At 32.6% G+C, this 15,887-nt stretch overlaps 1 protein-coding gene across 1 annotated transcript in view; it reads left to right on the top strand.

Moving 5' to 3' along the window:
• LOC129000811 (poly [ADP-ribose] polymerase-like) overlaps positions 1–15,887 on the top strand; it is a 34,654-nt gene that overhangs the window by 1,662 nt on the left and 17,105 nt on the right. The window contains exons 2-12 of the mRNA XM_054427832.1: positions 2,927–3,065; positions 3,909–4,081; positions 4,888–4,937; positions 5,557–5,712; positions 7,032–7,142; positions 10,756–10,843; positions 11,714–11,931; positions 12,429–12,518; positions 13,273–13,436; positions 14,172–14,317; positions 15,467–15,521. Of these exons, the coding sequence (XP_054283807.1) occupies positions 2,927–3,065; positions 3,909–4,081; positions 4,888–4,937; positions 5,557–5,712; positions 7,032–7,142; positions 10,756–10,843; positions 11,714–11,931; positions 12,429–12,518; positions 13,273–13,436; positions 14,172–14,317; positions 15,467–15,521 (1,390 nt within the window). The remainder of the gene's footprint in view (positions 1–2,926; positions 3,066–3,908; positions 4,082–4,887; positions 4,938–5,556; positions 5,713–7,031; positions 7,143–10,755; positions 10,844–11,713; positions 11,932–12,428; positions 12,519–13,272; positions 13,437–14,171; positions 14,318–15,466; positions 15,522–15,887) is intronic.

The raw sequence follows: 15,887 nt of genomic DNA, 5'->3' as shown, positions 1-15,887 counted from the left end.
TAGATTTTTTATTGATTGAAAGACCAACAAACCATGGGATGACTCTCGATCCAACAATTAGATATGAAATCAACCTAATGAAGTGAATGAGGAAAAGAAAAAAGAAATATGAATCAACCTTTGTTTTCTGTGTCATTGGCAACCTTATTTTATAAGGCAGACGGGTTTATTTTTATAAATAAATCCTTTCTCTCTGAGATCTTTAAAATTTGTAGTCAAATTTAATAGGCCTAGATTAACATTTAATTTACTCAGGCAATTTTTTGGGGAGAGGTGGGAAAATGCATTTACCCACACAGATTGCTAAGTTAGGCTACTGTAGTCTGTAAGCGTGGGTCTCCAACAGGTTTAACCTTCCAACTGGCAGCACGACTATAACTTAATAGTTGCGGTAGGTAGTTTTTGTAGTGGCAGTGGCTATTATAGTTGTATTTTTTAAGGCTTTGGTTAACTCTAAATAGCCCTATTAAGCTTAAATTGTCAAAAACAATTGTAAAATTGAACAATTTGTATACCGTTTGAAAGATTGATTCTAAACTTGCATTTTGTTACATAAGTTATATCCACTTCAAGTTATCTCTCAAATGTATCACTGTAATTGAGCACTAAAGTGAAAGAAGATTTAGAGCAATGTCGGTTGTACCATGTACGGGTCACAAAACTGCCAAACACGGCATGTTTAAAAAAATCATATCAAGGGATTTTTTTTTTTCTTCATAGAAAAAGGGGGTACCGCTGCAATAAGGAAGAAATTTCCAATATTATAGTGCAAAAATCATTTCAATATAATTACATACGAGCTGTTGGCCCGTCCTACGTACGGGATTGAGTAGTCAACAAAAACTGAAATTATATTAATATTTCCATTTCTATTCCAAGCAAAGTTCAAGCAGTTAACCATTTCCTGAAAACAAAAAGCTGCCAAGATGAACTAAAACATGTACACATTTTCCTATTCTTTCCTCAAAAAGTCGAACAGAAAAATAGTTTGCATAATTTTTCCTTTGAATACTCGGGGACAGAGCCTTGATTTGTATACATCAGTGGTTATAGAATCTTGAATCTTACTTATTTTCTATATTCAATGCCAACATCACAGAATAATAAACTAACCTTTTAGTTTGAAAGACAACTTTTATATTCAACCAGCTGTTAGTTAAAACAAATTATATTGCACTAAAACAAACTAAAAATTTTAAAGATTGTTCTAAAAAATTAATTAGAACATCTATCATTAAACCATGAATATTTAAATAGTCTGTCACCCTCTTACCCATAAAATGGACGTACAATGAGCATAGCATTACACATAGTATTAATAAGTCAACATGTAATTATTATCCAAATGCTGAATTTGTGACACAAAAGCTGAATGTTTACAGCTGTTATGTTAAGCAAATTATTTTATGCCAAAATCTAGTTTAGAATCTTAGCGTCGGCTGCTAGACTTTAAAAAAATTAAAACTTAATTTTTAAAAAACTGGGACCCTAAACTAAAATTATGGCTTCGACATTCCCTAGTTCACAAAATTATCTGTCTTTCAACACAAAAATCATGAAAATCCGTCGAGTGGTTGATTCAGAATCTTGAAATAAAAAAACAATGTTTCGTTTTAATATTATAGATGATCTCACAACAACAAAAACAAATCAATCAATTTTTACATTTTCGTGAAGTAGCGGGGTGACTATAATAGTCACAGTCGTAAAGCACATTCACTAAAATAACAGGTGCCTCTAAAGGAAATTTTTTATTTTGATATCTTACTTTATTGTTTTTTTTTTTTTTTTTTTTTTTTTTTTTTTTTTTTTTACCTCCTGAATCCAAATAACGTATACCATTACTTTTCATAGCAAATGAATAGGCCTATTACTGAAGGTATTACTGTTTAAATATACAACTTTTGAATAAACAAGGTAGCAAGGATGACATTTACAAGAGAAATGATCTGAGACTAATTGCATGTAGCCTAACTTAGATCTTATTTAGGCATGTCAGGGTGGTGGGTTGAGCTTCATGCGGATATTAAGAGGGTTCCCTACCCCCATTGAAAAACGTCAGAAAACCGCTTCGCGCGGTATCATATAGCGATTCTAGTTTTAACATTTAAATTGTGAACCAAACACCATTTTGTACATAAAGAGTGGTTCTACTAAGTTTGCTTTTTAAAAAATGTCTATGCTTACGCAATCAAGGGCAACGACTTGTCAAAGTTAGTGAACTTTAACTGTAAACTTTGAAACGAGATGTTGGTTTGTACCTAAAGACTGTTTTTGTACAATTAAAACCCTGGAAAAACACTTTAAAATACTATTTAAAAAATGCTTGCACTTTTGAAATACTGTAGTGTTTATTATTTTACGGATCTGCAGTGTCTCCCTTGCTACCTGTGCTTTCGGTCACTTTGGTTGGAACAGGCCTGTTTTTAAATGTTTCAATGTCTCTTTTTGTAATATTGTTCGTGCCATATTGTGTTTAGCCTACCCTTCAACGATGTCTACAACTGATCAACACTACAAGTATCTACCAGAAGCTGACGATGGTGTTTTAACACCGAAACATGTCCTAATTTGAGAAAGATTTTTTGAGCTGTGACGGGATTACATAAGTAATTTAGTCTTTACTTTATGTCAAACAGCTCAGGGGCTACAAACATAAATTTTAATTGAATATTACGTGACACGAGAAGTGACATCCATCATCCGCAATCTATCTTTCGTTTTGTAATGAACAGTTCTGCAGTACAGATAGTCCTCAATAAGCCTAGAAAAATACGCTGGTACGGAAGCTGTTCCTCAACGTGTCATCATATAGAACCATCTCGCCGAGCTAAAGGCAAATTCTTGACATTTAGCCTACTACGGGCATTGATAATAAGTAAAGTATAAACATTATTATTTTTATTATCTGTGTTTGATTGTCTAGTCACCATCATTTGACGGAGTGATCCCTAAGTGGTACCACCAGATATGCTTCTTCGCCAAGCAACGACCCAAAGCGGTTGGCGACATAGAACATTTCGAGGCGCTGAAATGGGATGATCAAGAAAAAATTCGTGAGAAAGGTAATCATTTTTTGAAATAACATTTTTGGACGTAGGCCCTACTTTTAAAGTAGGACTCATGTTGTTAAACTTAAAAAAAAATATTATGGAAATAAAATGGATGATGAGTTAGATTTGCTCTTGACAGTTTAAATGTTTGAACCATCGAAGGTTTCAATGCATAGAAAATTCTGAAGTAAAGACATTCTTAGCAAGTAAAAGGGATGGCAGATGTATTAATAATTTCCCTATTCTGGTGCATTTGCATTTATTGGTCCCGTAAAGTTCTCTTAACCTATTAGGAAGCGGCATGACTCACTCTCAAAAATCTTATAGAGGTGCTACAGTGTAAAATATTTAAAATTTCAAATACTCCATGGTTTTAGCTTTCTAGCCTTTAACTTAGTGTTCAAAATATAGTTAAAAATATTGTCTTCATTAAATGTGCAACATGCATCAAAACACTACCTGTAAATTGTTTGTTTTTAAGCTCTACAAATTGGTTTGGAAAAAACATATTATGTTTAGTGAGGGGTCTCCCATAAAACTCCTTTCCCACGGTTCTATCATGCTTGTTCGCAAACTATTTTGGTTGAAAGTGTTCATTTGATGGAGGTTCTACTGTAGTTGATAACCTAAAATATTATGGTGATCTCGATATTTTCTAAACAATTCCAAATGAAAATATTTTGGCGTATTGTTGCCGGCAATAAGAGACAGCAAATCCTCATGTCTACAGCATTACCCAAACATTTATTAAAAATCGTCCAAGAGATGTTATAGTAATGAGGATTTGTTTAAATACTGAGATAACTTCAGTTAACTTACTTAACTTTTAACAATCTAATATTTGGTTCTATTTAGTTACTGCCATTGCAAATGGAGCGGGAGCAGCTGAAAATGGACAAACAAAAGGGAAGAAGGGGAAGAAACGTGCAGGCGGGGCAGAAGGTGGAGCTGCTAAAAAGATGTTCCTATGTGATATCTCAAAAAGCAGCAGAGCCACTTGCCGCGGATGTCACGAGATCATTATGAAGGTATTTATAACAACAAACAGATTGTTTATGTAGCACAACTGTATGCTTCTGAAAATTTCTTAGTTTTTAATATGCTTAACGAATACCACCATCCACCATTCCTTGATGCTTGAAGTTCACTATTTCCCACTATTACACAAGATTTTCTTACTGAATGGTTAAGTTGATTACTGATGTTCCAAAAAGTTACCCTTCTCTCTCAATATCACATTCTACCTCAAATGGTTAACACTAGGGTTATTTATGAACTTTCTTCAAATACTTTTGTTGTGTTTAGATCTTGATTTTAAACTTGTAAAAATTACCTTGTGAGCTCAAGAAAAAGAAGATACCCTAGTTGAGACAAATTTTAAACAATTCACATGGATGCCCTTCCAAACACATTAAACCTATATCATAGGAAAAAAAAATCTTGCTAACAATTATCAAAATAAAATTGTATTATAACAAGAGGTGAGCCAACCTGAGATTTTTGATCATGCCAAGCTCTAGGTCATTTTGTGACCTCCTACAATGTCAATCCTCTTCCACGGTCGCTACGAAATCCGAAATATAGCTCAGCGGTAACGGAATTCATCATTGCCACCTAATTTTTCAATCGCGTGACCTTTGCGGACGTTTCAGGTATCGGTATTGCCTTTCACAATTGATTTTCGATGCCAATTCCAATGTCAAAGAATTGGTGGTATCGAGAATCGACACATCCTTACTAACTCTTATGTTGTACTGCTATATCAATTATATTTCTCACTTGTCAGTCTCCTAGAATATTGTGCTTGTAACTAAAAATCTTAAATGTTTAATAGGGCGAATTGAGAGCAGCTAAGATGGACTATGATAGTGACGATGGCAGAAGGTAAAATGCACCACCTAACTAAATATTAGGACTGATGTAAGTTACTTTGACTGAAATAATAGGACTAGGCCTACACATTCAGAGACTTATCTAACCTCACCAAACTTTCATACATTCTCTTAAGAAATTATCCATGTATCTTTAATGAAGTTCATACAAAACTTGCATTGATGAATTGCCGCAACAAAAAATTAATTAAAACTCAAATATGAGTGAAGGACGAATGTAGAATCATGTGCCATGATCCGTGTAGCTATGTTACTGACTAGGATCAGCTGTTTCATTAGCCAGGGTCATTTATTTAAAGCCGATAATGAGGAACAGCTGGGTCCAGTTTTGAACAGCCTTTAAAAAAGCTAATGACTTTTCTCAGGATTCTACTAAAGGGATGGGTAAACCTCTATCAACTATGCCGACTCGAAGTAAAAAGCTTATGAAAAATTAGAAACATTGACAATATTGGATGTAGGATATTGACTAGCTACAAAAAATAAGTATTTTAATCTTATAGTGTACACAAATAGGTTGGTTGTTAAAAATATAATCTAAAAAAAAAACGGTTATTATAAAACATTTTTCCTTAAACGTAGATTGTTGTAATGGTTTTAATTTATCTCAGGTACGGAGGAGTCCCGTTGTGGCATCATCTGGATTGTTTTGTGAAGCTGCGTCAGGACTTGGGCTTTTTCATGTCGGCCGATCAGCTCGATGGATTTACATCTTTGAAGGATGAAGACAAAGCCAAGTTTAAGGAGGTGTTGCCAGCAATCAAGGCGTGAGTGGTGCAAAAGAAGATTTATTTACAATTACTGTAGTGTGTTGCTTCAAAATTAGTAGTATTGTAAGGTGTAAGGTGTTAAAATATGTGGTTCCTTTCTCTGTCCATGTCTAAAAGATTTATTTCCAACTAAAAAAATTATTTGTAGTTACTTCATTCATATATATATTTTGTCGTTGGACGCTAGGCACGAGAGCAAGATTGTTTTTCACATTACTTCCGGCTTGACCTAGGGGTGTCGGCATTATCACTTGGATAAAATCCATTTTGGTAATTTGGCGGGATTTAAACCCTGGGACATGTGGGACCGAAGTCCCGCTCTCCACCACTAGACCAGCTTGCTCCCCTTTTCATGTATATGAGAACTCATGCTATTAAAATACTCCCTAAATAATTTTGTGGTCTAAATGCTTACACATGTATCATTTTACATATATGGAAGCTGCATACATGGTACATACATATATGGTACATATTTGGTAGATGGAAGCTGCTTGGTAAGATATTGAATATTAAATTTGTACTGTTCATTCCATTGCACTTTACACTGTAAGTTGGTTTATTTTAGGGATGGACGAGATTGAATTTTTAGTTTGAGACGAGACGAGACGAGATTTTTTATTTCTCATAAAATTTCGAGACGGGATTTCCCTTCTCATACACAACGGGAAATGCACGTTCAAAATTGTTACCTGATTTTGTAACATTGTTAGATGACTGTTTAAATACAACAATAATGATAATAGGCAAGAATATTTACAATCTTTTATTAAAAAACATCAGCATAACATTTTTTTATTAATCACGCCTAACTTATTAAAAATGCCTACGATTAAGAAACATAGTGATATCAGTTAGGATAGAGTTCAACTTATCCTAAAATAAAATAAATCATAAAATAAAAGCAATATTAATTTTTATAAAATAGTTACTTGTTTTGACTTTTTATAGTAATAAAACATTCCTCACACTGCTTACACTTAACAAAACTTCTCAAATGTTATTAAAGTAATATTATTAAAATAATTAAAGTAATATTTACATTTATAGAATTAATTAAATAAGAACGCCTTCGCAAAGGAAACGCAACTACAACACGCTCCTGTATTGCGGGTATTGCATTGACTTTCTGCAGGCGTTTTTATTTTTTTATTTATTTATTTTTTTTTTAATTCTCGTCTCGATAAAAATCTCGGTCAAAAAGAAATCTCGTCTCATGTAACGAGATTTAAAATTTCCCGAAAATTTCCCGAAATTTTGAGACTTGACCATCCCTAGTTTATTTACCGATATAACTTTTTTCTCTGTTTATCTAGGAAGCCGAGTGATTCTGTTGATGGACCTCCTGCCCCAAAAAAAACCAAGGCAGAACCTGTAAATGAAGAAGAGAAGAAGGAACTGAAGAAACAAACAGACATACTTTATAAGTAAGAAAATGTGTTTGCCTTGTCTTTGTCTTTTTTTTAATTGCCATGTTGTCATTAGTACCTTGCAGAAATTATTGTCTGGATAAATTATTGAAGTGTTGAGTTATACTGGCTCTATAGACTTGCACAAAATCGCCAGCGTATTTCTTTTCTTTAGTCGTTTTCCGACAAGTGCCTCGTTAAAACATAGGGTTCGCAGAACCGTTGTGAAAATCTCTCACATTTGTGGTGACATATTTCATCGTCACTCGCGACAAGGTGAAATCAGGAAAATTACATTTAGACCCGATTCAAATATAACACTTTCCAGATGATCAGGTTTTTCGATCATTCCACCTGAAGGTAAAATGTAGAATGTTCTCAGTAAAATGGATCCAATGTAAATAGTAATACAACTCACTGTTTTCAGACATCTATTGTAAATAATATTTTTTGTAGTAGGGTAGAAAGTACTTTTAACAATGAGAATTCTTTATTGAAACTTCAGAGATCAGTTCATGATATGTTTATGCATATGAACATTCAAGGCTTAAATCCAGGTAAAGTGGCTGATTTAAATATGTTTCTATCACAGTTTGGACGTAAAATTAAGATTTTTGCACTAAATGAGCATTGGATCAATGAGGACTCATTTAATATTTTTAACACCTTTGATAATTTTAATTTGGGAAATGTGTTTATAAGAAAAAATAATAAAAAAAGAGGAGGTTCTTGTATATTAGTGCATAAAGAATTTAACTTTAAAACAAGAGCAGACCTGGAAGTATTAAATGAGGATTTCATTTTTGAAGGTTCATTTGTTGAAATTGTGGAAATGAATTTACTAGTGGTATCAATTTATACAGTTCCAGAATATAACATAAGAAAGCTTTTCCTCACTAAACTAGAACTTTTAATGAATCAATTAAAAAATGAAAACAAAACTAAATCTATCATACTGGCCTCTGATTTCAATATAGATATTCTCAAAAGTAACAACTTAATTTCAAAATTCTATGATATTATTGAATGTAATGGATTTAATCTAAACTTCAATGAACCAACAAGAATATCAGGTAACTCTCGCACTTGCATTGATAACATTGCGACTCAAACAAAACTCAAGGTTATCTGTAAATATAATATTGGTCTTTGTGTATCTGACCATAATGCACTGTTTATAAATCTACCTAACAAATTGATAAATGACAACAACAAAAAGGTTTTTTATAAAAGAACTTTTAGTGAAAATGCTATGAACGAATATGTAAAAACTTTTGAAATTGACAAAAGTCAATTATGTTTGGATAATTGTAATGTTAATGATAGTTACAACCATTTTTTGAGTTATTTTATAGGGCAGTTGAATCATTATTTCCCACTAAAGGCTGTAAAAAAGAAATCTAAGATAAAAACTGTTATATTGGATTGGGTAACAACAGGTATCAAGGTTTCTAGCAAAAGAAAGCGTGAGTTGCATTGGCAAGCCAAAACCAGTACAGACCCAATTTTTCTTAACTATGTAAAGTCTTATAAAAAGATATTTCGTAAAGTTGTAAACAGTTCTAAAAAAAGGTCTAACAGCAAATATATAAATAATGCATTAAATAAACCAAAAGCTATGTGGAAAGTTGTAAATAACGAATTAGGCATTAGAAAAGAGGATAGTTGTGGCAATCATATTTCATTAAAAGTCTCTAATAATGAATTAATTGAAGACCAAAATGTTGTTGCCAAAACTTTTAATTCTTTTTTTTTAAATGTTGTTAATAGCTTAAACTTGCCAAATCCTATTGTAAAGGGTGTCCATCCAAATATGAAAATATCTGTGGATATAAAGGGGTGTTCACTGTACAACTTTGAACCAACCAACAAAAATGAAATTTTAAAAATAATATTTTCTTTGAAAAATAAGACATCGGTGGGTTGGGATGAAGTTCCCATTTCACTCATCAAAGCAGTAGCAAATAAAATTGCTGAACCCCTCTCAGATATAATTAATAAATGTTTTGAATGTGGTATTTTCCCGGAAAAATTGAAATACTCTCATATTACTCCGATATACAAAAAAGGGGCTAGAACCGATATAAATAACTACCGCCCAATATCTGTTTTAAGTAATTTTTCAAAGATATTTGAAAAAGTTATCAATTTCCGGCTAGTAAACTATTTTAACAGCAATGATTTGTTTTATGAAAAACAGTTTGGGTTTAGAAAGACATTCAGCACCAACAGTGCACTGATTGAATTTATCAATGATGTTACAGGGGCTTTGGACAGGTCTGAAACTACTGCTGGTGTTTTCTGTGACCTGTCTAAGGCCTTTGACTGTGTGGATCATTCAATTTTGCTTTCTAAATTAAAAGACTACGGTATAAAGGGTAAAAGTTTTTCTTTATTAGACTCTTATTTACAGAACAGAAAGTATAGAACAATAGTGACCAAAAACGGTGTGAAACATATGTCAAACTGGAATTTATCTAATTATGGTGTACCTCAAGGGTCAATATTGGGCCCTCTGTTTTTCCTGATCTTTATTAATGACCTTCCAAAAGCTATTGGCAGAGATTTAATCTTATTTGCTGATGATACAACAGCAATCATAAGAGAGGATTCAGTAAATAACTTAATTGTATCAATAGAAAACACTTTGGATTGTATGAAAAATTGGTTTACAGATAATGGTTTAAAGCTGAATATTGACAAAACTCATATAATTAAATTTTCTTTAAAAAACAATGTAATTCTTGATAAAATTCCAAATTTAGTAGAATCTCATAGATTTTTGGGTGTATTGCTTGATACTCATATTAATTGGAAGATTCACATAGATAAGATGAAAGGCAAACTAAGATCTATTTCTTTTGCTTTCTTTCACCTGATAAACTGTGTACCTCAGGATACATGTATCACAGTTTACTATGGATACGTTGAATCCATCTTGAGGTATGGAATCATACTGTGGGGAGTGTCAACAGAAGTCAAATCCCTACTAATTTTACAGAAAAAAATTATTAGAATCTTAACCAAATCAAGAAGGAGAAAATCATGTAAAAACCTGTTTAAAAATCTTAGAATTCACACCATTTTTGGATTATACATAAATGAAATTCTAAATTGGATACATAACACTAAGGAAAATTTGTCAGATGCAGTCAAATTTACACATAATTATAATACAAGGAATAAATATAATTTCAGATTACCACATCACAAATTGACCACTTTTAGGAACAGCCCTCAATATATGGGACTTAGATTGTACAATGAATTACCCCTGTATCTTAAAAATTTAAATGCCTTTCAATTCAAAGATAAAATAAAAGATAAAATAATTGAGAAAGCGTACTATTCACTTGACGAATTTTTGGAGAACCCTATAATGTAGATAAAAATTCTCTGATATCCTACATGAGTTTATTTTAATTATTTTAACTATTAATTTTACTATATAATACATCACTATGACGAAACACCTGTTCTTATGTATGAAATGTACTTTATAAAGAACGTATTGTGTAAATAAAAAAAAAAAAATAAAAAAAAAAAATAAAAAAAATAAAATGTTGAATTCTGTATTAAACACAAATAACCGCACCAGTTTGTCTCCAATTAATGATTCTTTGGTATCTAGATACACCAAGTTCTTGAAGTCCTTAACGAGATCAGAACTTGTTGCGATAATGAACCATAATGATGAGGAACCAGAGGATCAGCATACGGTGAGTTTTTTTATTTATTTATTTTTTCAATAAGAGGTTGGCAGCCTCTTTTAACCTTGCATTTGCCCGTCGACATAGTCTAAAGATTTGTGCATGGAACGTATCCAGCAAAGCAAGGGGTGAGCCGGTACAGTACGAAGGCGAACTGTACTAATAAAATGTTTGCGGCAGAGACCAGGATAGGAAATACTTACATATCTAAGTCTGAAAAAAAATTTTTACATAAAAACAGCTAAGTAAATAAAAGATGTTTTGTTTAGCATAGGTTATGTATAAAATAAAAACTACATTAAGTACCTGGAGGTATACAGATATGGAAATTGCACTCTGCTAAGTTAGGTTTATCTTTTGCCTTGGTGAAGCCTTATCATCTTCTCTTGTACTTCCACAGTTTTCCTTCCTCTATTATCTTCCATACCCTATCACCCCTTTCTGATTAACATCCCTCATCACCTCATCTTTCCACCCTCTACTAGGATTTATTGAAAGTAAATACATATTGTGAGAATTTAAGGCCAATATTAACAATTGATATCCTTCTTAACAACAGATTAGCACTTGGATAGCATTGTTACCTAGTTGGCTTTTCAAGTTTGAAATTCTTTTTTATCACAAAAATGTCAAATAATTGCCACTACCAGGATATAGGCTAGGATGAAATTTGTTTTTAGCAAATCGCTACAAATTCTCACATCTAAGCAAAAATATTATTCTTTAAGCATTAAAAAAAAAATTTCAGTAATATTACATGTTTGAAATATTATAGCCTGCAAAACAAAGGAAGCATTTTTTTAGTTGTGAATAGCTGAATGCTAACAATGCTACCGCAGCTTAAACCCTGGTCTCTACTATGTTACTTTGCCTATTTAGAACATTGAGAGAATAGCAGACGCGATGGCGTTTGGCTGGCCAGTTGAGTGTGAAAAGTGCAAGAACGGCCCTCAGATTTACCGCATGGCTGACGGAGGCTATAGATGCAAGGGTAATCTCACAGCGTGGGTGGCTTGTGACAACGTTACTACTGAGCCAAAGAGAAAACCCTTCGAGATCCCTTCCAACAATCAGCTGGCGGAAAAATTTGCTGAATTGTAAGTATGATGAGCGGACATGGATTTTACAAAAATGTTTGACATCAGAATGTAGTAAGGGTTAAGCGACCAAACAAAGCGCTAACATGAAAAGATTATTATGGGGCTGCAAAAACCTCCTATAGTTTCTTTCATGTTGAAACACTTTTAATTTTGAATAAAAATTGCTTGCTCATTGTTTTATTTTGCCTTTCCCAAATATCTGTTGTTTAGGGGTATACATATGGTAAAAATGCCTTTTTTTTCTCCTTGTTTATGTGAACTTGTATATCTTTATTATTTTTTCTCTATAGCTTTTCGTGATAGATTTCGTCATAATCTGTCAGAGAATATTTAGGTGTTTATTTACTTTATTTGGCAGTAATAAGATCATGGAATTGTCGTCCCTCAAATATTTGAATGGGTTGATATTAATTGTAATGTTAAAATAAAATAACTTACAAGATGTGATATTGTTAAGTGATTACTCTTTAGATTGAAAGTATTAATCTTTTTAGGAGATACAAGCCAAAATTAAGAAAACGAATCATCAGAGTTGAGGAACGTACTGTGAATGTGAATTTTGGTCCGTCTACTTCTGAGCAAGGGTAAGTTGATAATATATATTACTGAAAATATTGCAGTGTTCAAAATCATAATGGTGTTGTTAACTTTATTTGTGTGTATCTGACACAGTTACATGTTTATGCAGATTTACTTTCTTTAAATCAAGTCAAATCTTTATTGATCATGAAATAAAATATTTTCCAGAATTATGATTATCTCCATAAATCAACTCAAAACTATGACTAGGCCTACAGAAAATATTACATAAACATTCTATATAATACATGTAACAAGGGTAATTAAATTTTAAATAGGTACCTAATCAGTTTTAAGCAATCACACTTAGCAAGGAACTTATTTTGTTACTAAGTTAACTTACTTACTGGAGTGGCCGCTGGTACCTTGTCCGCTCTGACGTGGCCACTGGTGGCGCACAAATAAAATTTCAGTCAAAAGTAAATTTGTGTACAAATTACCATAGACTTTCAAAAAACACAAAAGTGTGTTCATAGGTATAATTAGATAGAATTAATTATTTATAATCTTGTACACTACTTGCACAGATTCAGTAACACAATAAGATAATAATTATGCTAATTAAACCACGTACCACCCATGGTACACGTCAACCTGTCATACCGTTGAAAACAAGTACATTCCATGAACTTAAAAAAGACTGAAAGCAGTAACAAATTACTTTAGTTCAATTTTTAATATTTAAAAAAGATTTTAAATTCAGGTAATTGTTTGTAAATTATTCATGTCTACCTATAAACAAATTCTATTTTTCTCCAGACCCAAAATCAAAAGTGACCGCATCTTGCCGCTGAAAAACATGGAGTTTGTCATAATTGGAAAGTCACTCAAAAGAGACGAGTTGAAGAAGGAAATCACTAAACTTGGAGGAAAAGTGGTGACCAAAGTACATAGCAAGTTGGCTGCAGTCATATCGACTCAAGGTGTGTAGCTTTTAGTCTGTTCCTATTGATACTAAGTATAAATGGTTGTAAGTAAACTGTTTTACTAGACATTTTTCTGTGTGTTGATTTAACCATTATTTTCAAAGTTCTGTATGGTATTTTTCCAATATTTGCTCATTGTTATGAACGTCTCCTATAATCTTGATGGTGTTGTTTAACATCTCTCACAATCACACCAAAATTGTATATCTATGATCGGATAATCTTCATTGGTGCTTTTTGTGATTACGTTAATATGAAGCCACTCCCATACCTCCACGATCTGACCCGACTTGAGCCGATCTAAAAATCTTGACCTAGTAGCTTTTGTTTGTTAACACATTAGTGTTTTTGTAACACATTTCTGTATTCCTTGATTATTGCTGTTATTCAAAAATGCTAGTTTCAACTCAACTGAGTTAGATTTTTTCTAACCAGAATTTAGTATGAGAATTGAACTTCCTCCTGTCTAAAGCTAGTCTAAACCCTCTTCCAAGACCTAGGAAATAGTGCCTGTTGACAAAATTTACCGACATATAGTTCCAAGTTCTGGGTTCATACAGATCATTAAAAGAAAAAAAACTCTAAAGCCACTGTGTAAAATGAATAAATACAATGTATGGTTGAGAGAATTAGACCTATAGGGATTCATTGTTTTGTCAAACTGTTTATTTTGTGTAGGTAGTGTGATTGTTTTGTTCCAAACTCCAATTTACAACTGTTGCAAATTTACAGAGGAAGTAGAAAAGAAGAACAAACGAATGGAGGAAGTGGAAGAAGCCAATATTCAGGTGGTTCCGGAATCATTCATCCAAGAGTCTTTAAAAGGTGGAGCAATCGAGAATATATCCAGATTGAACATGGCCAGTTGGGGGTCTGACGTGAGTATAAATTCAATTTGTAACGTTTTTGTACATTTAATAGATGTTTGTTCTACAAAGGTGTGATTGCATTCGACCAATCCGAAGTAAATTATCATTACAGTAGAACTCCAATCCGAACTCCAATCCGAACTCCAACTACTCAAATGGCTGATTATCCGAATTGTTTACAGAAATAATTTTAAAATTTATAACCACAAAAATTAGAGTTGTTATTAAAAAAGGCAGAAGCTATGATCGCGTTCCAAATCCTGTCTCACGATCATGTTGTCACCATTATTGTCTTCCGCGGTTACGGAAATATCGTCATCGTGTTTTGCGATGGCAGCAAACTGATAAACATATCCCATGGTCGTGTTTGTGGATCATCCTCTCCCGCGGTCACGGAAACATCATCATCGTTTTTCGCCCTCGCGGTAAAATTATATATATATCCCATGGTCATGTGGACACCATCATTGTTTCCCCGCAGTCACGAAAAATAATAATCATTCAAATTCGAATATATTTATTTATTTATCTTGGCCTCGCCTTGTTTACAAAACTTGTCGGCGGGGTCCAAATTGATACACAAAAATTAACAAACAAAGTTTATATTTTTTCTTTTTCTTTTTAACAAAAAAATGTTTATAGCCCTACTAATTCCATGGCAGTTTGTGGCAGGTACCTGTCTATACAGAATATTGGCAGCACGTTTTGCGATCGCAATAGTAAAAGCTCGGCAGGATTGGCCTATTTTCTTTAAAAGACTCTAAATTTCAGTAATAATCCAATCATGCGAATTTTTGACCATCCAAATGGGGACCGGTCCCAAATAATTTGGATAATTGGGGTTCTTCTTTTTTTCTCATAAAAAATACATTATTTTACCGTTCAATTTATTCATCAATTAAATTCCTTTGCAATTATTTTATTTTTTTAATATACAAAAAGTAAAAATGTTACAATTTTTTCATGAACTAAAATTTATTTTTGTTATTTTATGTTTTTTCCCTTCTGTATTATCATAATTCAAATAAAACTTGTTCCATTTGCAAAGTAATAATAGTGTAGTGTAACTATATCACATTATTTGTAGTAAGTAGCCTATACAGGAGTAACAGAAAGTATATTTTCAACACATGTTTAAATTAACAATATTTTTTTTAGGCCAAAAAGCGCTTGGAGGGAATTGAAAGTCTTAAATCAAAAAGTATTTCCAAAAGTAAGTACTTCATTCTTATGTTTACTGGTAGAGAACGATTTATTTTTAAATATTGTAGGTCTGGATTTTTCTCTTTAATTTATGCATCTCGTTTGAGTGTTTTCAGCTTCGTTTGAATTTTTGTTTTGTTTTTGTTTTGGACCAATTGATAAAAAAGGGCAGTTTAGCCAGATTCCAATAAATCAGACACAATCCAAATGAAAAAAGAGTGACGTATACCCAAACTTCCACTTAATATCCTTGCATGTTTAACTTAACAAAGGCAGACTAAGGCTATATCTGACATGTACTGCAAATTAGGAGCCAAGTTTGGAATCACAAAAACATCTAAAACTAGACGAGTCCTTCATATATGGAATTAAGACC

The sequence above is a fragment of the Macrosteles quadrilineatus genome, unplaced genomic scaffold, assembly GCF_028750875.1.
Source record: "Macrosteles quadrilineatus isolate MER2022 unplaced genomic scaffold, UCM_ALF_1.0 Scaffold_8__2_contigs__length_117827958, whole genome shotgun sequence".
In the NCBI taxonomy this organism is placed as follows: Eukaryota; Metazoa; Arthropoda; class Insecta; order Hemiptera; family Cicadellidae; genus Macrosteles; species Macrosteles quadrilineatus.
Note: the sequence above shows the minus strand (reverse complement) of the source record. Positions and strands in the feature narration are given on the sequence as shown.